The sequence below is a fragment of the Scyliorhinus torazame genome, chromosome 7 (genome assembly GCF_047496885.1).
Source record: "Scyliorhinus torazame isolate Kashiwa2021f chromosome 7, sScyTor2.1, whole genome shotgun sequence".
In the NCBI taxonomy this organism is placed as follows: domain Eukaryota; kingdom Metazoa; phylum Chordata; class Chondrichthyes; order Carcharhiniformes; family Scyliorhinidae; genus Scyliorhinus; species Scyliorhinus torazame.
In genome coordinates, this window is record NC_092713.1 from 231,902,484 (window position 1) to 231,925,894 (window position 23,411).

At 56.2% G+C, this 23,411-nt stretch overlaps 1 protein-coding gene across 2 annotated transcripts in view; it reads right to left on the reverse strand.

Annotated features, from left to right (window-relative positions):
• Positions 1 to 4,581: 4,581 nt before the first annotated feature.
• The window catches only part of htr4 (5-hydroxytryptamine receptor 4), a 359,571-nt gene continuing 340,741 nt past the window's right edge, over positions 4,582 to 23,411 (reverse strand). For both annotated transcript variants that reach the window (XM_072512139.1, XM_072512138.1), the window contains one exon: positions 4,582 to 5,586. In XM_072512139.1, the coding sequence (XP_072368240.1) occupies positions 5,529 to 5,586 (58 nt within the window). In that variant the 3' untranslated portion in view covers positions 4,582 to 5,528. The remainder of the gene's footprint in view (positions 5,587 to 23,411) is intronic.

The window sequence follows — 23,411 nt, forward strand, 5'->3', positions numbered from 1 at the left end:
AATGTTGACCTATTACCTAATTACCCACCTTGTACTAGACTTGTACATTCATGTTCATTGATCATGGGCGGGATTCACCCCTACCCGGCGGGGCGGGGGGGGGGGGGTCCCGGCGAGACGGAGTGGCGTGAACCACTCCGGCGTCGGGCTGCCCCAAATAATCCTTCGCACCTTCAGGGGCTAGGCTCGCCCCAGAGTGGTTGGCGTCCCGCCGACCGGCGGGGAAGGGGCTTGGCGCCATGCCAACCGGCGGCGAAGGGCCTTCGCCGGCTGGCGCGGGTCGGTGCATGAGCGGGAGCGCCAAGGCGTGCTGGCGTCATCCCCGTGCATGCGCAGAGGGCTTCGCTTCCGCACCGGGAATGACGGAGCACCACAGCCTCTGGTGCGGAACAGTGTGCCCCCACGGCACAGGCACGCCGCGGATCGGTGGGCTCCGATCGCGGGCCAAACCACTGTGAGGGCGCCTCCCGGGGCCAGATCCCTCCGTTCCCCCCCAAGAACCCCGGAGCCCGCCCATGCGGCCAGGTCCCGCTGGTAAGGGACCTACTCTAATTTACGCTGGCGGGACTGGCAACTGACGGGCGGGACTTTGGCCCATCGTGGGCCGCAGATTTTGGGCAGCCCCAGCGCCCATTGAGTCACACTGGACCCCGCCATTCTCCGAGGCGGGCGGTGCGACGGGCCGGTTTTTGGGGAGCGGGAGAATTGGGAGGACGGCGGGGGCGGATTCACACCGACCTCCGGAGATTCTCCCACCCGGCGGGGAGTCAGAGACTCCCGCCTCAGATATTAATACTGCTGTGATGGCTACTTTGTAATGAAGCCCAGTGACACCCCTCAATGTGATTAACACAGCCTGAGAATGAAGATTAAAATCAAATAAGCCAATATCTCCAAAGTGACCCACTTGCATCTCAACATAACTGCTCTCAGTTAGTATTCCTTTTCCCTTACTGAGGTCACTCAGATAGCCTGATTCCACCGCAGCTTCTACTGTAGAAAGTAGGATTGTCAGGTATCACCACATCCTCTCCCCTTATACTTTGGCACTTAAATAATAACAATAATCTTTATTAGTGTCACAAGTAGGATTATATTAACACTTGCAATGAAGTTACTGTGAAAATCCTCTCGTCGTCACACTACGGCTCCTGTTCGGGTACACAGACGGGAATTCAGATGTCCAATTCACCTAACAAGCATGTCTTTTGGGACTTATGGGAGGAAACCAGAGCACCCGGAGGAAACCCACGCAGACACGGGGAGAACGTGCAGACTCCGTGTAGCGCACAAAGACTCCGTGAGACGAATAGAGTGAAGTCGATGAGGCTTTATTAAGCGTGTCTGTTCCCCAGCAGCCCGATAGTAAACTGGCCTGCGGGGGAAGGCACCGGCTTCTTATACTTCGCCTTCAGGGCGGAGCATGAGGTCAACGGCCAACCAGGACCAGGGATCTGTCAGCCAATGACATTAGGGCTTCCAGTCCCACATGACCCCCAATACATACTACCACACTCCGCACAGACAGTGACCCAAGCTGGGAATCGAACCCGGTTCCCTGGTGCTGTGAAGCAACAGTGCTATCCCACTGTGCTACTGTGCCGCCCAATTAGCTCTCCTTTGAGAAGTTCACCCTCCAACATCCCTCCCATCTCTGTTTCAGTGTTCTTCAATAACTCAGAGTTTGCATTTCTAATGACATTGAAATATCTAGCATTCACAGTCATTACTCTGTGAAACTAACAGCAATTGCAGGTATCTGGACATTTATAAATATTATTTCACAGGGTGTGAACATTGCTGGCTAGGCCAGCATTTATTTCCCATCCCTAATTGCCCTTGAGAAGGTGGTGGTGAGCTTCTTTCTTGAACCACTGCGTGTAGTATGGTGTAAGTGCATCCAATGTGCTGGAGAGAGTTCCAGAACATAGACTGAATGACAGTGAAGGAATGGTGATAAGTCAGGGTGGTGTGTGACTCGGAATGGTGCTGTTCCCATGCATCTGCTGTCCTTGTCCTTCTAGGTGGTAAACATCGTGGGCAGGATCCTCTGTCCAGCGACGCCGGAATTGGGAAATGCGATTGGCGGAGAATGGCTTGTGAGCCGAAAATCGTGGCCGGCGGCGGGCGCCCAACGGAATGTCCGGTGCTTCGACAACGGCATCAATACGTGTATGGTAAACGCCTTTGCCATATCATTAAAAGGCCCAATCTGGTATTCTCGCGTGATGCTCCACCTGTGTTGGGAGGAATTGCCGATGGTGAGTTTCACTTGTGGTTTAAAACATTGGGAAACAGATGCCGTGGCTGCTGAGGGAGAGAGAGGCAGTAGGACATGGTCCCAGGAGTGCGACTGTGGACTGGCAGTCCTGCTGCTGGCAGAAATCTATAGGCAGGGTGTCTGCCATGGACGCCTCGAGCAGACACTCGATGGCACACTCGATGGTTCCTGACAACTTTGAGGTGTTCTCCTGGGTGAGGGGTTGGCTCCTGGGCAACAGGAAGTATCCGCTGAGGTCATGTCTGATGACACCTATCCAGAGTCCACAGACCAACGCTGAAACTTGCTACAACGATGCTCATGCAGCGCCCAGGGGAATGATTGAGCGGAGCTTTGGAACCCTGAAGATGCGGTTCAGGTGTCTGGACCACTCTGAAGGGGCCCTCCAGTATAGCGCCAGGTGAGTCTCCCACATCATGGTGGCCTGCTGCATCCTTCACAACATCGTGCAGCAGAAGGGTGACTTGCTAGAGGAGTGAGTTTCGGGTGCAGCCATGCATGATGTGCACACCAGCTGCATGTTCATCGAATTAAACCCCTTTGCTAGAGGAGTGGAATGAACACCAGGCCTTGACCAACAAGGAGGAAGCAGAGGAGGGCCATGATGTGCAGGGCATGGGGCCTGGGCAGTCACAGGAGGCCGCACAATGTGTGCGCCTGGGCTGGCACACACGGGATGCTCTAGTCGTCTCCAGGTTCACTGAATAGGGGGCCTGACCGATGGCACGGACATGGGATTGAGCATGATGATGACCCGTTCATCGATGAGCTCTGGTACTCCGTGATGTTTGACAGTGTCTAACTCCTGCTCACTGCAGCACTTTCCACCGTCCACCTGGGTGATCCCTGTATGCGAGCTGGCGTTCCCATCACACTGTCCCACTGAACCCTTAGGGTGGCGGAGGTGGGGGGAGGTGGTTGGGGAAGTGATTGGGTGAGAGGGAGGTGGAGGAGCGGGGTACCGGGGTGATGTATGGGGTCTGGCCTTGGGCCCCCGACCCACAACCAACACCACCGTCCGCTCATCTCCAACTCCCCACCTCCGCAGCACCCCCTCTAACGCCAGCCCAGCCCAGCTCAGCCCATCCCTCACACCCTTCTGAAAGAGCACCGAGGTAAGTTGGAACTTTTGTGGACAGGTGTTTATTTTACAAAGAACATGTGAACATCTCGATGACGGTTTATGCCCCAGCCCCTAACGCTATCCTGTGTGCTGCAAATGTGCCATCTTAACTGGCGTCTACCTTTCAGGTTTTACGGGTCCTCACACTTTGTTTAAGTGGATACCTAGGTGGTCCATTAGGGGTGTAGGCGGCCTGCTGGGAAATCCATACTGTGACCCTTTGGCGGCCATCCTCTGAACTGGATGTACCCAGCTGTTGCTCAGTTGTCCCAAGTAGTGTGGTACCACCCTCTTCTGCCTTCTGCCCACCTGGACAGGAGGGGGGGGGGGGGGGGCAGTCCGAGGTGCTGGGGTGTTCCAGCACCTCCCCTGCGGAAGTCGCTGGCACGGACCCCATCACCTCCTCCTGCCTCGGGGTGCCTGATGGTCCCCGGGCTACTCTGTGGGATGGGGGTGCAACTGGGACAAACCCCTGGGGCCCTCCACCACTTGGTGGCACTAGTTCTGGAGGCCCGCTCTCTTCTCGACCAGGGTCTCCATACTCGCGGCCATGGAGCACAGGGACTGGGCCACCTCCCCCTGGGACTGGCTCAGGTCAGCCAGTGCCCAGGCATGGCTGATGACGCCCTCAGCCATAACCCATTATGACTGGGCCAAGCTCTGGAGCACCGCTGCAATGTCCAGGTGGCTCTAGTACATAGCTGCCTGTGACAGGACAGCCCTGTCCTATATCCCAGCCACCACCCACACAAAGTGACCCAAGCCTTGGAAATCCTGACCCATGGCTGATACCTTCGCCCCCACGGCCTCCACTGTGGTCGCCACCTGTTCCGTGTTGGCCTGGGTGGCACGCATTGTCGGCACCACCTCCAGCACCAGGGGTGGGCAGTTGGTGGGCTTCATGGCCAGGGCACCCAACCATGGCGGCCAGTGTGGGTGCAGCATGTAGTGCAGGGTAGGGTTTGGTTACCCTCCGGGGGCGGGCGGGGGGGGGGGGGGGGGTGATTATGGGTGTGTGGGATGGATTTTGGTGCCGGGGCACAGGGTTGGGGGGTGATTACGGGTGTATTTCTAGAAAAATCTGATCAATGCCTTGCACCTAAAGTTCAAAATATTATAAGCTGTTGTCAAAGCAATAAGAGTTTGAATACTTAAAAAAATTACATGGCAAAGTGTATTTTATCATTTTAAATATTTATTTTCCTCTCAAAACATCTGTCAGCAGCATTTGAAAAGATAGCATAAATTGTTAAAGCTGGTATGAATAAACAATTCAATTTCTTGTGATGGAACAAAATTTAACAGAAGAGTTTGTTTTGTTCAAACTTGTCTTACTTCATAATGATATTTGATCAACATAATTAACCAACTGATCCTGTTAAACATAATTCTACAAAAATGATGAATCTATTGACACAGACTTGCTTTAGATAATATCAAGACGTAAATGGCAACTGAGGCATATATTAAACACTTCATTTTCTACTAACTGACCACGTGTGGGAATGACAGTAAAAGCTTACGACTCAGTTGCCGGAGTCACTAATCTCTCAACTCCCACTTTCAATAAAAGCAATATGGGTAGCAATTTTCTCAGAGACTATCTCTAAAGCTCCTTTCACAAAGTAAAATATTTCCGATGCACTTGACAGCATTCTTCTTTTGAAGACATTTAAGACACATTTACGCAACTTGGCTTTAAAGCATACAAATAGGACATCCCATTTATCAAGCCGAAACTCAGAACACCAAAAGACTATGTGCATTTGATCTACTACTCATAATATGTAAATAGCAGTTTTTTTTTTCATTTCATCTAAAGTTTCGTTCTACACATTTTGTTTGAAACAGCTGTCACATAGTAAGAGGAAAGGACAACATAAGCTCTTAATCTTACAAGCCATTCATAAAAATTCCCATTCGGAGTATATTTTATTCAACATAATAAATATTTACAAAATCCTGTTCCAACCATGCAAAGTTACCTTTTATTTTGGGTATAATGGTACCATAAACATATTCACAATTTAGTAGTTGGAGCAAGATTTCAAACCAAGAGAGAAAAAATAATTCCAGTGATGGGATAAAGTTATATGTTCTGTGTCTCAGTCCTGTTCAGATGCACTATTTTAATGACTGGATCTCATGCTCCAGAAGATGACCATTGTGTAAAACCGTGTACCTATAAAACAAAAAATAAAGATGGTTCAGCAAATAGTAAAATACCAGTAAAATAACCTGGTTATTCTGTGCTAGGTGCTTTGATAACATAATCTTATAACCTTCTTCAATATGCAAAATGTTTATTCAAATTATTTCTCGAACTTCTCTCCATCCACTGTAAAATGCCTTGAAGGGATATCCACATGAAATCACTCGAAAGGAAATGTGTTATGTGACCCAGTCTCAGTTTCACTTTTGCTCTGAGCAGAGCACACACACACAGTTCTGGTGTCTTCAAGCTTTATATCTATGTATAACTGTTCTTATGTGCCCAATCTCAATAAATGAACTCACAATATGTTTACGAAACCCTGTAAGAGCGATTGGTGTCCTTTGTTTTGTACAATAAATAAGCCCAAGGTATTATGTCATTATAATAACGCCACTCGCATGACCTCTTCAAATGTACATGAGATGCACCTCTTTTGCCCTTGATGATTTTTCTCAGCTGGTGACCACACAAATTCACCTCCTGACTCCCACGTTAGCTGATATTATTAAAAGGTCTCTCTCATCAGAAAGTGGGTAGTGGCGGAGGGGTCGGTATGGGCGTGGGTGGAGGTGGCATCATGTAGGGACACAAGCTTAGGGGCACAAGTACCGCTGGCTCAGTACGCCACAAGCCCGGTGGTGGTGGCAGCTCTGAGGGTTTGGGGGCAGTGGCGGAAGCCTATGGGAGTGGAGGGAGCGTTGGTGTGGGCTTCAATTTGTGGGAACCACAGGTTTGTTCCGGGGAGGTTGGATGGGGGGTTTCGGAGGTGGCAGAGAGCAGGGATTGAGAGGCTGGGGGACCTGTTCATTGATGGGAGATCTTTTTGTTTGGAGGATTTGGAGGAGGGGTTTGAATTGCGGGGGGGAATGGGTTTTGTTCTTTGCAGGTGTGGGACTTTGTACGGAGACAGGTCTTGACCTTTCTGCTTCTACCGCCACAGGGGATACAGGTTAAGGTAGGTTCAAAAACGGGGATGGGGGAGGGGAAGGTCTCGGAAATTTATAAAGAATTTATGTAGTGGGAGGGAACCCAGATAGGGGAGGTAAAGCGTAAGTGGGAAGATAAGCTGGGTAAGGAGCTAGAGGCGGGTCTGTGGGAGGATGCTCTGAGTAGAACTATCATGTGCCAGGCTCAATCGATACAATTTAAGGTGGTCCACCAGGCTCATATGACGGTGGCCCACATGAGCAGATTTTTTTGAAGGGGTGGAGGACAGGTGTGGGCGGTGTGCGGGAGGCCCCACAAACCATGTCCACGTGTTTTGGGCATGTCCGAATCTTAGGGGCTTTTGGCAGGGATTTGCTGATGTCATGTCCATGGTTTTAAAGACAAGGGTGGCACCGAGTCCAGAGGTGACGATTTTTGGAATGTCGGAAGACTCGGGAGTCCAGGGGGCGAGAGAGGCTGATGTTCTGCCCTTTGCCTCCTTGGTAGCCCAGAGATGGATCTTATTGGCGTGGATGGACTCAGAGCCCCCGTAATCGGGGATATGGGTTAGCGACATGGCCTGGGTTGAGAAAGTCAAGTTTGCCCTAAGAGGATCAACGTTAGGGTTCATCCGGAGGTAGCAGCTGCTTGGCAACTTCTTTGGGGAAAATTAAACTGTTAGCAGATATAATAAGGGGGGGGGGGGCGGGTTAGGGAATGAGGGTGGTAAAGGGGACATAGTATAGTTTAGTTAAGTTTAGTTGGGCGAGACCAGCGTGTGGAGGAGGAGGAACTTTGTTTGTAAGCCATGTTGGCTGGGTATGGTTGTTAGCTGCAGGGAGGGGGGGGGGGAGATTATTTACTGAGTTATGTTTACATTTGTAATTACTATAATAAAATCATAAATGCCGTAATAAAATGTTTTTTTTTTTAAATGGTCTCTCTCCTCAGGTTATGTCCCTCATTCCTTCAAATTTACTAATTTTTAATTCCTTCTTGAAAAGGATAGTCTCAGCAAGGCCCTGTTGCAGTGAGTGCAGTGAGACTTCTTCATTCTATTTTCCTTATGAATGATGTCAGGCTAACTGGCCTACCATTCCCTGTTTTCTCTCTCTATCCTTTCTTGAAAAACAGTTTTGCATTTGCTATCTTGCAATCCATGGGATGTTTTTAGAATCCCATCACTCTTGTGCTCGCTCATCTGAGGTTGGCTCCTGGATAAGTAATACCTCAATTTTAAAGTTCTCATCTTAATTTCCAAATCTCTCCAGGGCCTCTTCCTATCTACAACCTGATGCACGATCAATTACACAAAGACGAGAGTTGAATGCAACTGAGGCTTTATTACATTAAGATGTGTGGCCTCCTACAGTAGCTGGTGAAATGGCTGCTGTATGGGGAGCACACATATTTGTACTCCGCCTACTGGGTGGAGCCAGCAGGCAGGGAACTACCCCTGTACCTGTAGTACAGGGCCTTACCACAAATCACCTAAGATACACATCAGTGGTGACTACCACATTCACCCCCTGTTAAAATTGAGTCCAGCGGGGGTGGTGGAGAACTCTATACATGTTTTAACTACAGAGAAAAAATGGAGTCCCGATCAAGTTACAGGTTCAGTCGGTCCGGAGCCTTGATCTGCCGTTGGGAGCGCTGGAGTGGTGGCGGCGATTCCAGTGTCGGTCTGGTACTCCGTGACTCCGGGAGCGTGCCGAAATCCTCGTTATCCTCGGGCATGGGCAGGGAGAGGACGGATTGTCCTTGTGCGGGGGCTGCGGTGAGGTGTGCCGGGGAAGGGGAGAGTGGCGCTGGGTTGGAGGGGTGTGTGTGTGGAACCAGCTGGTGCCAGGTCCCTGAGGGAGACAGTATCTTGGCGGCCATCGGGGTACGCTACGTAGGCGTGCTGCGGGTTGGCGTGGAGTAGCTGTACCCTTTCAACCAACGGGTCCGCCTTGTGGAGTCATACGTGCTTACGGAGGAGTACGGGTCCTGGAGCTACAAGCCAAGTCAGGAGCGACACCACGGAGGTGGACATCCTGGGGAAGGCAAAGAGACGTTCATGGGATGTGTCATTAGTCGCAGTGCATAGGAGCGACCGAATGGAGTGCAATGCATCGGGGAGGATCTCCTGCCAGCGGGAGGCCGGGAGATTTCTGGACTGTAGGGCCAGCTGGACGGCCCTCCAGACCGTCCCATTCTCCCTCTCCACCTGCCCGTTTCCCCGGGGATTATAGCTGGTCATCCTGCTCGAGGCGATACCCTTGTTGAGCAGGAACTGATGCAGTTCATCGCTCATGAATGAGGATCCCCTGTCGCTATGGACGTAGGTGGGGAAGCCAAACAGAGCGAAGATGGTGTTGAGGGCTTTGATGATGGTGGCAGACGTCATATCAGGGCATGGGATGGTGAAGGGGAATCTGGAATACTCATCGACCACACTGAGGAAGTACGTGTTACGGTCGGTGGAGGGGAGGGGCCCTTTGAAGTCCACGCTGAGGCGTTTAAAGGGGTGGGAGGCCTTCACCAGGCGCGCACGGTGTGGCTGGTAGAAGTGCAGTTTGCACTCCGCACAGACCTGGCAGTCTCTGGTGATTGCCCTGACTTCCTCGATGGTTAGGGCAGATTGCGGGCCTTGATGAAGTGGTACAAACGTGTGACTCCCAGGTGACAAAGGTTGTCGTGCAGAGTCCGGAGCTGGTCCACCTGTGCGCTGGCACATGTACCTCGGGATAGGGCAAGGGGGGGGCTCATTGATCTTACTGGGGCGACACAAAATCTCGTAGTTGTAGGGGGAGAGATCGATCCTCCACCTCAAGATTTTATCGTTTTTGATCTTGCCCCGCTGTGTGTTGTTAAACATGAAAGCTACCGACCGTTGGTCAGTGATGATAGTGAATCTCCTGCCGGCCAAGTAATGCCTCCAAAGCCGCACAGCTTCAACAATGGCTTGGGCCTCTTTATCGACGGAGGAGTGCTGAATTTCGGAGGCATGAAGGGTTCGTGAAAAGAATGCCACAGGCCTGCCTGCCTGGTTGAGGGTGGCAGCCAGAGCGACGTCTGATGCATCGCTCTCGACTTGGAAGGGGAGCATCTCGTCGACTGCGTGCATCGCGGCCTTGGCGATGTCAGCCTTTATACGGTTGAAGGCCTGGTGAGCCTCAGCCGTTCGGGGAAAAAGAGTGGATTGGATGAGTGGGCGGGCCTTGTCCACATAATTTGGGACCCACTGGGAGTAGTAAGAAAAGAACCCCAGGCAACGTTTGAGGGCCTTAGAGCAGTGGGGGAGGGGAAGTTCCATGAGCGGGCGCATGTGGTCGGGATCAGGCCCCAGAATTCCGTTCTGGACCACATAGCCGAGGATGGCTAAGTGGTTCGTGCTGAACACACACTTCTCCTTGTTGTAAGTGAGGTTGAGGAGAGTGGCGGTACGGAGAAATGTGGCAAGGTTAGCGTCATGGTCCTGCTGATCGTGGCCGCAGATGGTGACATTGTCAAGGTATGGGGAAGTGGCCCGCAGCCCGTACCAGTCGACCATTCGGTCCATTTCCCGTTGGAAAACCGAGACCCGTTGGTGACGCCGAAAGGAACCCTGAGAAAGTGGTAAAGGCGGCCACCTGCCTCGAAGGCAGTGTATGGGCGGTCCGCCTTACGGATGGGGAGCTGGTGGTAGGCGGATTTAAGGTCCACAGTTGAGAAGGCCCGGTACTGTGCAATCTGATTGACCATATCAGATATGAGTGGGAGGGGGTACGCGACGAACTGCGTGTACCTATTGATGGTCTGGCTGTAGTCCACGACCATTCTGTGTTTCTCCCCAGTTTTTACCACTACCACTTGGGCTCTCTAGGGGCTGTTGCTGGCCTCGATGATGCCTTCCTGAAGCAGTCGCTGGACTTCGGACCTGATGAAGATCCTGTCCTGGGCGCTGCTCCTGCTGGGAACGGGTTTGCAATCTGGGGTTAAGTTTGCAAATAGGGAAGGTGGGTCGACCTTTAGGGTCGCAAGGCCGCAGACAGTAAGGCGTGGTAGGGGCCCACCAAATTTCAATGTTAGGCTCTGGAGGTTTCACTGGGAGTCCAGGCCGAGAAGCAGGGCAGCTCAGACGTTGGGGAGGACGTAGAGGGGGAAACCGGTAAACTCCAAGCCTTGGACAGTGAGAGAGGCTATGCAGTACCTCCGGATTGCCACAGAGTGGGACCCGGAGGCCAGGGAGATTCTCTGGTTGGCGGGGTGTACCGCGAGCGAGCAGCGCCTTACCATCTCAGGATGAATAAAGCTCTCAGTGCTCCCGGAGTCCAGCAGGCAGGAGATCTCGTGCCCATCGATTTTCACATTTGTAGAGGCTGTTGCTAGGTTGCATGGGCGAGACTGGTCAATCGTGACCGACGTGAGACGCGGCTGATCGTCGATGGTGGCAGACGATGGGGTGCCTGGGGGGCATGATAAGATGGCAGCGCCCTCGGGCCGCACGTGCCGTGGGGGAGACAGGATGGCGCCGCTTGATGTTCCTGGGGAGGACAAGATGGCGGCGCCCACGGGCCGCACGTGATTGGGGTTGAACAAGATGGCGGTGCCCACAGGCCGTGCGTGTTCCGAGGAGGGGAAGATGGCGGCGCCCACTGGCTGTGGGGGGGGGTGGGGGGGCGGTCGGAACAATAGCGGTGGCTGAACGGGCCTGGCACACCGCTGCAAAGTGCCCCTTCTTGCCGCAGGCTTTGCAAAGGGCGCTCCGGGCCGGGCAGCGTTGTCGGGGGTATTTTGGCTGCCCACAGAAGTAACATTTGGGGCCCCCGGGGTTGCTTGGCTGCCGCGCGGCACAGGCGTGGGGTTGGCTGAGTGGGGTCCCCGATGGGGCGGCCGTCTGCGGAGTCCATGATGCGTAGGCGGGGTGGGCCGCGCGGCCGGGGTGTAGGCCTGGATGTTGCGCGATGCGACCGTCAGCGAGAGCGCAAGCTTTTAGGTTGCCGCGAGGTCGAGCGTGGCCCCTTCTAAAAGGCGTTGGCGGATGTAATCGGACCCTATCCCCAAAACAAAAGCATCCCTCATAAGCAAGTTTGAGTGTTCCGTGGCCATGACGGCCTGACAGTCACAGTCTCTGACTAGGGGAATTAGAGCATGCCAGAAGTCTTCTACTGACTCACCAGGGAGTTGACTGCGCGTGGAGAGGGTGTGTCTGGCGTAAAGCGTGTTAATCCGCTGAGCGTAGTTTTCTTTCAGTAGCGCCATGGCATCGTCGTAGTTCGGCGCATCCTGGATAAGCGGAAAGACATTGGAGCTCAGCAACGTGGAGAGGATCCGAATCTTCTGTGCTTCCGGAATTGGGTCTGGTGCAGACCTGATGTAAGCTTCGAAACAGGCTAGCCAATGTTCAAAGTCCTTTTTGGCGTTGCCTGATTGCGAATCCAGCTGCAGGCGATCCGGCTTGATGCGGAGGTCCATCTTCTGAAAACTTTAGCGTAATAAATTGATGCACGATCAATTACACGAAGACGAGAGTTGAATGCAACTGAGGCTTTATTACACTAAGATGTGTGGCCTCCTACAGCAGCTGGTGAAATGGCTGCTGTACTGGGAGCACACATATTTATACTCTGCCTACTGGGTGGAGCCAGCAGGCAGGGAACTACCCCTGTACCTGTAGTACAGGGCCTGACCACAAATCCCCTAATATATACATCAGTGGTGACTACCACACAACCCTTTGAGATATCTATGCTTCTCTTATTCTCTTGCATTCCCACTTTTAATTGCTGCACCACTGGCGGTCATGCCTACAGTTCTCAAGACCCTAAAGTCTGGACTTGCTTCCGGAAACCTCTCTGCCTCTCTCTACCTCTCAAGGTCCTCGGCGCCGTGAGGCAGCAATGCTAACCACTGAGCCACCGTGCTGCCCATGATTTTTCCAATTGAGACAAAGTCCTGACGTTGGGGGTCAAATTTGGGCCTGCAACCAAGGGTGTGGGTATTGGGACACCCTTGCGGATTTTCCTTTCTGCAGCCAATTAACGTCTAGCAGGAGAGGGACCAGGCCAATATTGGGTGGGAGGAAGCTCCGGCAGATCAAAGGAAGGAATTGTACTTAAAGGACATTCAGGAGCCTTCATACAGGCTGCTCCTCTGGAGGGTATTGAACAGGTTGCCGAATAAGAGAGTCTGTGCAGGAAAGGTTGGAGTCAGATGAAGGGCGGCTCCACAGTCCAGTGACGCCTCTTTGGAAGTGCTGCTGCAGGCAAGGGAGTGGAGAGTGGTGCTCTTCCCAGTGCACACAAAGAAAAGGCAAGCAAACCTTATGAAGTAGGCACGACTGGAATTTTCTGGCATAGTCAGTATCCACAGGATAATCATATATATGGATGCAGGACTGGAAGTGTTTCAATGAACACAAAAAATACAAGAAGTAGGTATATGAGCCTACTCCACCATTCAATGTGATCATAGCTGCTGGGCAGATGGTTACCTAAAGGTAACATCAATGGCCTAGTAATCCAGAGGCCCAGGCTAATGCTCTGGGGACAGGGGTTCAAATCCCACCATAGCAGCTGGTGGGATTGAAATTCAATTAATAAATCTAGAATTGAAAGCTAGTCTCAGTAATGATGACCATGAAACCATCATGAATTGTTGTTAAAAACCCATTTGTTTCACTAATGCCCATTAGGGAAGGAAATCTGCTCTCCTCACCCTACCTGGCCTTCATGTGACTCCAGATCCACAGCAATGTGCCCGACTCCGAACTGCTTTCTGAAATGGTCGAGTAAACTACTCAGTTCAAGGGAAATTGGGGATGGCCAGCAATGCTCACATTCCATGTAAGAACAAAATCTGATTTTGGACTTCAGATTCACTTTCATGCTGGCTTCCCATATCCCTTGATTCGCTGAGCGGCCAAGGACGGGGATTCAACAACCGCATTGTGCCCAGCACAGATTGGGGCGTGCCGGGTGAATAACACGAGAGGGCAAAATCGAGATTTGCGACGGGCACAAACCATTTTGCAATTCACCTGACCCACTCTCGTTGGCGATTTCAGGATTCCGCCACAAAAATGGCGAGATTTTATTTAACCCTCATTTGCATTCATTTCAATCTCATTAACGAGATTGAGTCGAATGCAGAGGCCTCTGGATAATTACCCGACTCCCCAGTGGGAAGCCACTTGGGTGTCGTTTAGTACTCTTTTTCAAAAACGTAAAGCTGGCGCAATGGATGCTGTGGGGAACTGAGGAGGTCAGTAGCCATTTCCATTTTCCAGTTTGCAGCTCAAGGCCACCGGAGCTGCAGTCCCAGTGCTCGGGGGCAGGTGGGGAACCCTTCAGGAGGGTTGGGCTTGATTGGGGGGCTGAAATATTCCAGGCCGGGTGATGAGGGACTTTGCGCCTGTGAGGCCTTCAAGCCTTCTTTAAATATTGCGGAGACCCATAACAGGAACAAGCAAAGCTTCAGCTTGTCTGTCCTACCAAAGTCTTCCAGGGCAGAGCCCTGCTGCGGCATCTCTCCTGAAAGTCAATTTCAATCCCTTTGACTGTGAGCAGCCTCCAGCTTCAAAGCTGAAGGCTATTTCAAACGAAGCCTTGTTCATTGTGAGAGCACTTTATGCTCCTTAACTTTCAAGCGCCTCCGCGAAGGCACAGGAGCCATGTCTTAGAGTATGATTCGCACACTGCGGGCGTCATTCTCCGACCCCCCGCCGGGTCGGAGAATGGCCGTTGGCCGCCGTGAATCCCGCCCCCGCCCCCGCCGAAGTCTCCGAAGGGAGAAAAGTCGGCGGGGCGTTAATGGCGCCGCTGCCGCGGAGAATGTCACGGGCCTGCGCAAGGCAGCCGATTTTCGGCCTGCCGATATTCTCCCTTCCGGATGGGCCGAAGTCCCGTCGACGTGATGACCGTTCACGTCGACGTCAATCAAACCTCCTTTTCATCGGCGTGACCCGGTGCTCCAGGCTCACGCCGACCAGCGAGGAGGTGAGTGACGGCCTGGGGGGTTGGCTCTGGGCAGGAAATGGCGTGGCCGCAGACTGATTGCCTGAGAAGAGGTGTGTCTCGGCTTGTGTGTGTGTGTGCGGCGGGGGGGGGGGGGGGGTGGTTAGAGTAGGCTGGGCTCCGGGGGAGTGCCGGGAGGGGGTCCGTGCCGGGGTGGAGGTTGTGGAGGGGGTCCGTGCCGGGGTGGAGGTTGGGGGTTGTGGAGGGGGTCCGTGCCGGGGTGGAGGTTGGGGGGGGGGGGTCCGTGCTGGGGTGGAGGTTGGGGGGGGGGGGTCCGTGCTGGGGTGGAGGTTGGGGGTTGTGGAGGGGGTCCGTGCCGGGGTGGAGGTTGTGGAGGGGGTCCGTGCCGGGGTGGAGGTTGGGGGTTGTGGAGGGGGTCCGTGCCGGGGTGGAGGTTGGGGGGGGGGGGTCCGTGCTGGGGTGGAGGTTGGGGGTTGGGGAGGGGGTCCGTGCCGGGGTGGAGGTTGGGGGGGGGGGGTCCGTGCTGGGGTGGAGGTTGGGGGTTGTGGAGGGGGTCCGTGCCGGGGTGGAGGTTGTGGAGGGGGTCCGTGCCGGGGTGGAGGTTGGGGGTTGTGGAGGGGGTCCGTGCCGGGGTGGAGGTTGGGGGTTGTGGAGGGGGTCCGTGCCGGGGTGGAGGTTGTGGAGGGGGTCCGTGCTGGGGTGGAGGTTGGGGCGGGGGGGGGTCCGTGCCGGGGTGGGTGATGGGAGGGCAAATGAGTTGGTCCACCTGGCCAGGTGCCAGCCTCCAACAGTTGGACCCATGCGGTCCATGCCACCTGGCTGGGGGGAGGAGGGGATATGGGCAATGATGACATGTCGTCGTTCCCCTCCCCCCCACCAGGTCGTCATGTTTTCAGATCATCCAGCGATGTTGGCCGCCGTGGTGGCAGCCGCTCATGTCTATGTTGCCCTGGATGAGGAGGAGGAGGAGGAGGAGGAGGAGGAGGAGCGTGCCAGAGAGGCGGCGCAGGCTGCCGCAGAGGGGCAGGCGGCAGCCGCCCAGGCTGGAGGGACACCTGACCGACAGGACGAGGAGGGGGAGGAGGACGTCGCGGCCCCACGGCAACGGAGACACCCGAGGGCGCCCCGTGTGTACCGGCCCCGGCAGTCATACCAGGACCTCACGGACCGGGAATGCAGGAGGAGACTCCGGATGAGCCGGGAAACCGTGGCACACATCTGCCACCTGCTGGCACACCTGTCACCGCGTGGCACTGGCGGGGGACACCCTCTCCCCGTGTCCGTCAAGGTTACGGTGGCCCTGAACTTTTATGCAACGGGGTCATTCCAGGCACCGAGTGGGGACCTGTCCGGCATATCGCAGACATCGGTGCATCGGTGCATCCGGGCAGTGACAGATGCCCTTTATGCCATGGCGCACCGCTACATCCGCTTCCCCGTGGACCGGGCCAGCCAAGATGCCCGGGCCGTGGGCTTCTCTGCCATTGCCGGGTTCCCCATGGTCCAGGGCGCGATCGATGGGATGCACGTCGCCGTGCGGCCACCTGCAGATAACAGGGCCGTGTTCACTAATAGGAAGGGGACCTATTCGATGAACGTACAGGTGGTCTGCGACCACCGCATGATGATCCTGCACGTCTGCGCCCGTTACCCAGGCAGTGTACACGACTCATTCGTGTTGTCGCGGTCATCCATCCCCGGCATGTACGAGGGACGCCATCCCCGGCTGAGGGGCTGGTTGCTGGGCGACAGGGGCTACCCATTGCGATCGTGGCTGATGACGCCTATACGGAGGCCACGCAATGAGGCGGAGAACCGCTACAATGATGCCCATGTAGCGACAAGGGGAGTGATCGAGAGGTGCTTTGGCGTGCTGAAGATGCGTTTCAGGTGCCTGGACCTCTCTGGGGGCGCCCTCCAGTATCGGTCAGATAGGGTCGGCCGCATCATTGTGGTGTGCTGCGTCCTGCACAACATAGCCCAGCAGAGGGGCGATGTGCCGCAGGCAGAGGAGGGCGGAGTGGAGGAGCAGCAGGAAGAGGCCCAGTCCTCCCCAGATGAGGGGGATGGGGGCAATGGTCAGGGCAGACGGGGTAGACACAGACGGGTGGCTGTCCACCGTTACCGGCTGGCCCAGCGGGCACGGGACAGACTGATAGACGCCCGCTTCACTGACTAGATGGGCGTGGGAATCGGGTAGTATGGCCACAGACCGCACACCATGACAACAGCCGACCACCCACACCCCCCACCCATCCATCCACCCAGCACCATCACCCCCCTCCCCAACCCCACACACCCCACCCGCATGCACACCACCCCCCCACTCCCAATTGCCGATCCACCGGCGGCACAACGGGCCGGGCTCACCCAGTTGCGGGTGGACGCGTGTCTATCGCAGGCCATGGAGAATGATGACAGCCCGCCTCCGATGAGCTCCTGGCTCTACATCGTTGGACTATGTCTGACCCATGGCCACAGTACCACCATCCACCCGGACCATCCCTGCATGCGGCTGTGATACTGCAGCGCACGGTCCCGTCCTCTGCCCGGGGGATGTTGATGGCGGCCCAGGGGGAAGGGGGCAGACTCACCTGGGGCTGAGGTAAGACCACCCCTCACACACACACTTGCGCTCAACGTACATGACACCCCCGCACACTTTGGACAGAGCATAAAGGCAGCTTCGGTAGGTGTAACATTGACTTTAATAACCAAAGGAGTTCATGCACGTGCCCTAGCGCCTAAAACTCATCTGTGCCCTGCACCCGTGCCAACTTACTCAGTGTCTAATTGTTTGGCCTTACGGGCCCTTTGACTACGTCTACGTGGTTCCCCAGACGGTACAGCAGAACTGGAGGTGGACTCCTGTGATTCCTGCCCTCTGACACTGGATCCCTTTGGCGGCCGTTTCCTGGGGCGTCCTGGCCTAGATGGGCCAGGCTGCGGCCCGGGCGACTGGGATGGCGAGCTGCCAGCCTGTCCTGCCCGTTGCCCACCCGATGCACCTGGGACGGAAGGGGGGGAGTCCGAGGTGTCGCGGTGTACCGGGACCTCCCCTACAGAGGGAGCCGGGATGGACCACACCACCTCCTCCTCCCTCGGGGTGCCCGATGGCCCCCAGGCCTCTACATGGGTGGGGGATGCGAACGGACTGGCCATCCGACGCGCCCCCGACATCTGGCGCTGCCAGTCCTGGAGGCCCGTGCTGGTATCGACAGGGGTCTGCAGGTTTGCAGCCATGGAGCCCAGGGGGTTGTCGAACCCTGTCTGCGACAGTGCGACGCCAGCTCGCACATGGCCACTGGCGCCGATGCCCTCAGCGATGGCCTGCTGAGACTGGGCCATGGCCTGCAGAGACTGGGCCATGGCCTGCAGAGACTGGGCTATGGCCTGCTGAGACTGGGCCATGGCCTGCTGAGACTGGGCTATGGCGTTGAGCGCCTCTGCCATCTGGCGCTGGCACTGGCTCATGGCCTCCTGTGAGAGGGCAGCCATTTCCTGGGCCACAGACGCCGCCTGCACGGAAGGCCCCAGGCCTCGCAAACCGTTCCCCATGTCTGACACCGTCGCACCCATTGCCTCCACCGCGGACGCCACCCGTGCGGTGTCAGCCTGGGTGGCACGCATGACCGGGACCACTCCCAGCTCCTGGACGCGGGTGGACTCCTCCACCTGCGACCGCAGCCGCCGCAAGCCACCCGTCACCCTATTCGCTCGTCTCCGTGTCGGTGGTTGCATCGGATCTATGTGTGGGTGTGGTAACTGCAGGAACCCGGGATCCATCTGGGCGGCAGATGTTCGCTTGGCCTGGGCTGCCCTCCGACCGCCCGGTCCCTCTGCTGCTCCTACCTCCACCTGCTGTACCGGGACGGCTGTGTTGTGCGCACCAGTGAGTGTACCAGACGCCTCATCACTAAAGTGCCCAACCGTGGTGAGTGTTTCTGCGATGGTGGAGGGTGTTGGTGACAGCAGTGGCGTTGTGTCGTGCTCTTCGTCCCACTCTGAGTCCATGGCACTTTGGGGTGGGGGTTCGTCTCCACCCATCCACTCTGAGTCACTGTCCGGTATTTCGTCTTCCCGGGTAGGGGTGTCCTGGGTAGTGCTGTCCCGGGTAGTGCTGTCCCGGGTAGGGGTGTCCTGGGTAGTGGTGTCCCGGGTAGGGGTGTCCTGGATAGTGGTGTCCTGGGTAGTGGTGTCCTGGCTCGGATGTGACGGGGGCCTGTGGCTGCCCCCCTCATCGCTGGGTGGTCGCTCCCGCACGTGACGGGGGTGTCGTCTCCCTGTTGCTCCAGGTCTCTCCGTCTCCCGTGGTCTCCGAGGGGCATCCTGCGGGCGTCGCATGCTGGAGGGTGCGGGTCTCTCCGTCTCCCGTGGTCTCCGAGGGGCATCCTGCGGGCGTCGCATGCTGGAGGGTTCGGGTCTCTCCGTCTCCCGTGGTCTCCGAGGGGCATCCTGCGGGCGTCGCATGCTGGAGGGTTCGGGTCTCTCCGTCTCCCGTGGTCTCCGAGGGGCATCCTGCGGGCGGTCTGCATCTGCGGGGATGGGTGCCTGGACGTTTGGTCCTGCGATACACAATGAAGCATGCATGGTTAGACATCAGGCAGTGATCAGGTGATACGGGAGAGGGGGATATAGGGGAGGGGGGATATGGGGACGGGCTGTTGGTGGCTCACTTGCTCGTGGGGCCCCGACCTCTGCATCAGCAACCTCCCGGTCGTCAGGTCCGCCAGCCAGTTCCAGGGCCCTTTCCTCGTGTACGGTCAGTGGCCTCTCATCAGCGGGCCCTCCTCCAGTCCTCACATGCTCCCTATTGTTGTGTGCGCGCTTCTCCTGGGGGGGGGGGGGGGGGGGTGGTGGCAGGGGTAAAAGGCAACAGTGTTAGGCAGGTATATGAATGCACGCCATCGGTTGCGCGTGCATTGCAGAGGTTAAGGTTAGGGCTGGATTCACTTGGGGATATGGGGGATATGGGGGAGGGGGGATATGGGGGAGGGGGGATATGGGGGATATGGGGGAGGGGGGATATGGGGGAGGGGGGATATGGGGGATATGGGGGAGGGGGGATATGGGGGATATGGGGGAGGGGGGATATGGGGGATATGGGGGAGGGGGGATATGGGGGAGGGGGGATATGGGGGATATGGGGGAGGGGGGATATGGGGGATATGGGGGAGGGGGGATATGGGGGATATGGGGGAGGGGGGATATGGGGGAGGGGGGAATATGGGGGATATGTGGGAGGGGGGATATGGGGGAGGGGGGATATGGGGGAGGGGGGATATGGGGGATATGGGGGAGGGGGGATATGGGGGATATGTGGGAGGGGGGATATGGGGGAGGGGGGATATGGGGGATATGGGGGAGGGGGGATATGGGGGAGGGGGGATATGGGGGAGGGGGGAATATGGGGGATATGGGGGAGGGGGGATATGGGGGAGGGGGGGATATGGGGGAGGGGGGATATGGGGGATATGGGGGAGGGGGGATATGGGGGAGGGTGGATATGTGGGAGGGGGGGATATGGGGGAGGGGGGATATGGGGGAGGGGGGATATGGGGATATGGGGGAGGGGGGAATATGGGGGATATGGGGGAGGGGGGGATATGGGGGAGGGGGGAATATGGGGGATATGGGGGAGGGGGGATATGGGGGATATGGGGGAGGGGGGGATTTGGGGGAGAGGGGATATGGGGGATATGGGGGACGCTCACCCTGCCTGCTCTGACGAGGTCGTTCACCTTCTTGTGGCACTGGGTGCCTGTCCGTGGTGTCAGGGCCACAGCGGTGACGGCCTCTGCCACCTCCCTCCACAGACGCCGGCTGTGGCGTGGGGCAACTCTGCGGCCGTGCCCGGGATACAGGGCGTCCCTCCTCTGCTCCAACGCATCCAGGAGCGCCTCCACATCGCGTGACTCGAACCTCGGGGCTGAGCGACGGCCAGCCATCAAGTCGGGTGTTGCGGTCGGCTGTTCCGGTCGGGTGGGGGGGGAGCTGCGCGGCCTTATGAGCCGTCACGCCGTGCAGCGCGTATGACGCTGCACGGCGTGAACCACTGCGCAAGCGCGGATCCCGTTACGTCGCTGCTAGCCCATTTCGGGCCGCAGACTATCGGCCCATTTTTATGACGTGACGCAAGTGGGATTTGCGCCGTTTTTTGCGCCGATCGGCGGAGTTTCCGCCGATAACGGAGAATTTCGCCCTGCATGTCCAGCAAACTTTGATATCTGAACAGTGTGCTTGCACTCTAGGAGTGCCAGCGCTCTGGAGGCAGCTGCCAACAGTCAAACACGAAAGAGCAGTGCTTCACCACTGAGGAGCCTCTCGCAGCCAAAGGATAAATATGTCGCTGAGCGGAGGGCAGCTGGGCATGGCCTTCCTAATGTTCTCAGCAGAGGTCTTGGGTCTAGGGGCTCCTGACACGGCCAGAGTGGGTGTGCAGTCATGGTATGGGTGGGGAAAGCTTAGGGGATTTGAAGGTCCTGGGATGGAAGCCCTAAGTGATTATCGGTCTCTCACCTTCTCCAATTCCTTCCAGACAAAACAATTTTTGCTGGTGTAGATCTTGCTGTGCTTGTGGCAGCCAAGGCGGGCAGACACTGCAGAAGGCAGCAAGGACAACACAGGCCGGAGCCGGCGCCCCAGGTGTCAGAGCCGCCGCACACCTGGCTGCCCATCAGGCCGAGGAGGGACCCAAAACGGGAGGCCAGTGATGGTCCAAGGAGTACAAACAACGTTGGTCATTCAATGAGCTGACTGACTGCATGTGCCACAAAAGACTGTGGGCTGAATTCTCCTGCAGTCGGGATTCTCCATTTTATCGGCAGCCCGGGGGTTTCCCGACGGCGTGGGAAACCCCATTGACCAGCCGGCGAAAGGGAGAATCCCGATGGCGCTGCAGCAGAAATCCGGTGTGGCGGGATGGAGAAACTCATCCCATGTCTCAGCAGAGAGACAGTGCAGCCCTTGTGCCCCGTCCTTACGGTACATGGCACTCAGTGGAGGAGGTGGATACATGCTCCTGATGGCCGTGAAGGTCATTGTAGCCCCTTTACGCCACTGGGTCATTCCAGGGTTCAACTGGGGACCTGTGTGGAATTTCCCAATCTTCCACCCACAGGTGCATCCAGGAGGTGATGGATCCTCTGTATGCCTGGGAATCTTACTATATCACCTTTGACCTGGACCAGGCCCAACAAGATGTTTGGACTGCAGGTTTTGCTGCCATATCCAGGGTACCAAAGTTCAAGGGGGCAATCGATGGTACACATGTCGCCCTGCATGCACCAGGGCATCAGGGAGTGCCCTCTATTAACAGCAAGGGGTTCCACTCCCTGAATGTCCAAATTCTGCGTGACCACTACCTCAGGATCTTGCAGATGTGTGCCCATTACCCTGGGAGCGTGCATGACAGCTACATCCTGGGGCACTGAGAGAACTCCGGTGTCTTCAAGGACCACCCACAGGTTGGCTCGTGGAGGAGAAGGGATACCCGCTGAGGCCATGGCTGATGACACTGGTGCGGAGGCCTGAGACCAAGGCGGAGACCTGTTAAAGTAAGACCCACGCTGCCACCTGTGCAAGGCACAACAGAGCGGTCAAGGCGTCAGAACCACATTTTCAGCAGGCTCTGATGGTGCCTTGCTGGTTTAGCACAGTGGGCTAAATAGCTGGCTTGCACTGCAGAGAAATGCCAGCAGCGCGGGTTCAATTCCCGTACCGGCCTCCCCGAACAGGCGTCGGAATGTGGCGACTAGGTGCTTTTCACAGTAACTTCATTGAAGCCTACTTGTGACAATAAGTGATTATTATTATTATTGCAGTAAATCCCCAAGAGGGTCGCCCACTTTGTGGTAGTCTGCTGTGCCCTCCCAAATCTGTCTAGCAGTGAGGCGACGAGATGGAGGAAGAGGAGGAACAAGAGGAGAAGGAGGGACATGCAGCCGCCCCGGAGGAGGATAACGTGGTCCAGGAGAAGCTGGAGGATGAGCCCCAGGAGGAGCCAGAGGATAGAGGACAGGCGGTGGCAAGAGTCCAACATGCCAGGAGGACCAGAGAGGCCCTTATCATCCCAAGGTTGGCCAGGGTTGAGGCTGGGTCTGTCAGTCAGCCCCATCCCCATTTTCCTCCCTCCATCCATTTCCCTCATCATCCCCAACCCCCTCCAACTTATTTCCCTCCCTCCACACATTTCCTCCCTTCCCCCCATTTGCCCCCGCACCACCCATCAGACCGCTCTTTCCCCGATCACCCTATTCCCCCCCCCCCCCTCCCCTCCCCAAGGGCTGTGTCGCATCACTCCAAGTGATGGGCCTGTGTTGGCATTGTCAGTGGGTCACCCCAAACAAGGCGAAAGAGTGATGCTAACTCGCTGTGAGGAAAGCTCTGGTGTTCCTCAGTTAATGGCAAAGTCTGACTCCTGTCTTTCTGCTGTCAGCTCGTTCACACCCATCCTCTGAATGGGGTCTGCATTGGGCTGCTGATCTTGGACCACTGGGCCCAGGGCGGGTGGTGGGGGAGCGGAGGGCAACAGGGGGCGGGGGTGTGGTTAGGCAAGCTTTGGATATTAACGTGACAGAGGTTTTACATGGATGAGGTGTGAAATGTTTTAATAGTTAACATTTCATTGCAACAGATTTCCATTTCCCCTAACTACAGATAGTGAACTCCTGCATACACATTCAGTGCTCCTCTCTCTTCTTGATCTTCAGTGGTTTAATGCTATGTTTAGGTGGGTCCCCAGGATGCACATCAGAGGTGGAGGCAACCTGCTGCTTTCTGTGCCCTGTGGCCTTTGATGTCCTTGGCGGACGTTCCCCGTTGGGTCTGGAGATGGGGAGAGGGGGCAGCTGACTTACCGGTGTCACTGGCATTGCCGTGCTACCCTGTTCTGCCTGCTGCCCTTGAGATGCACCGGAGGGG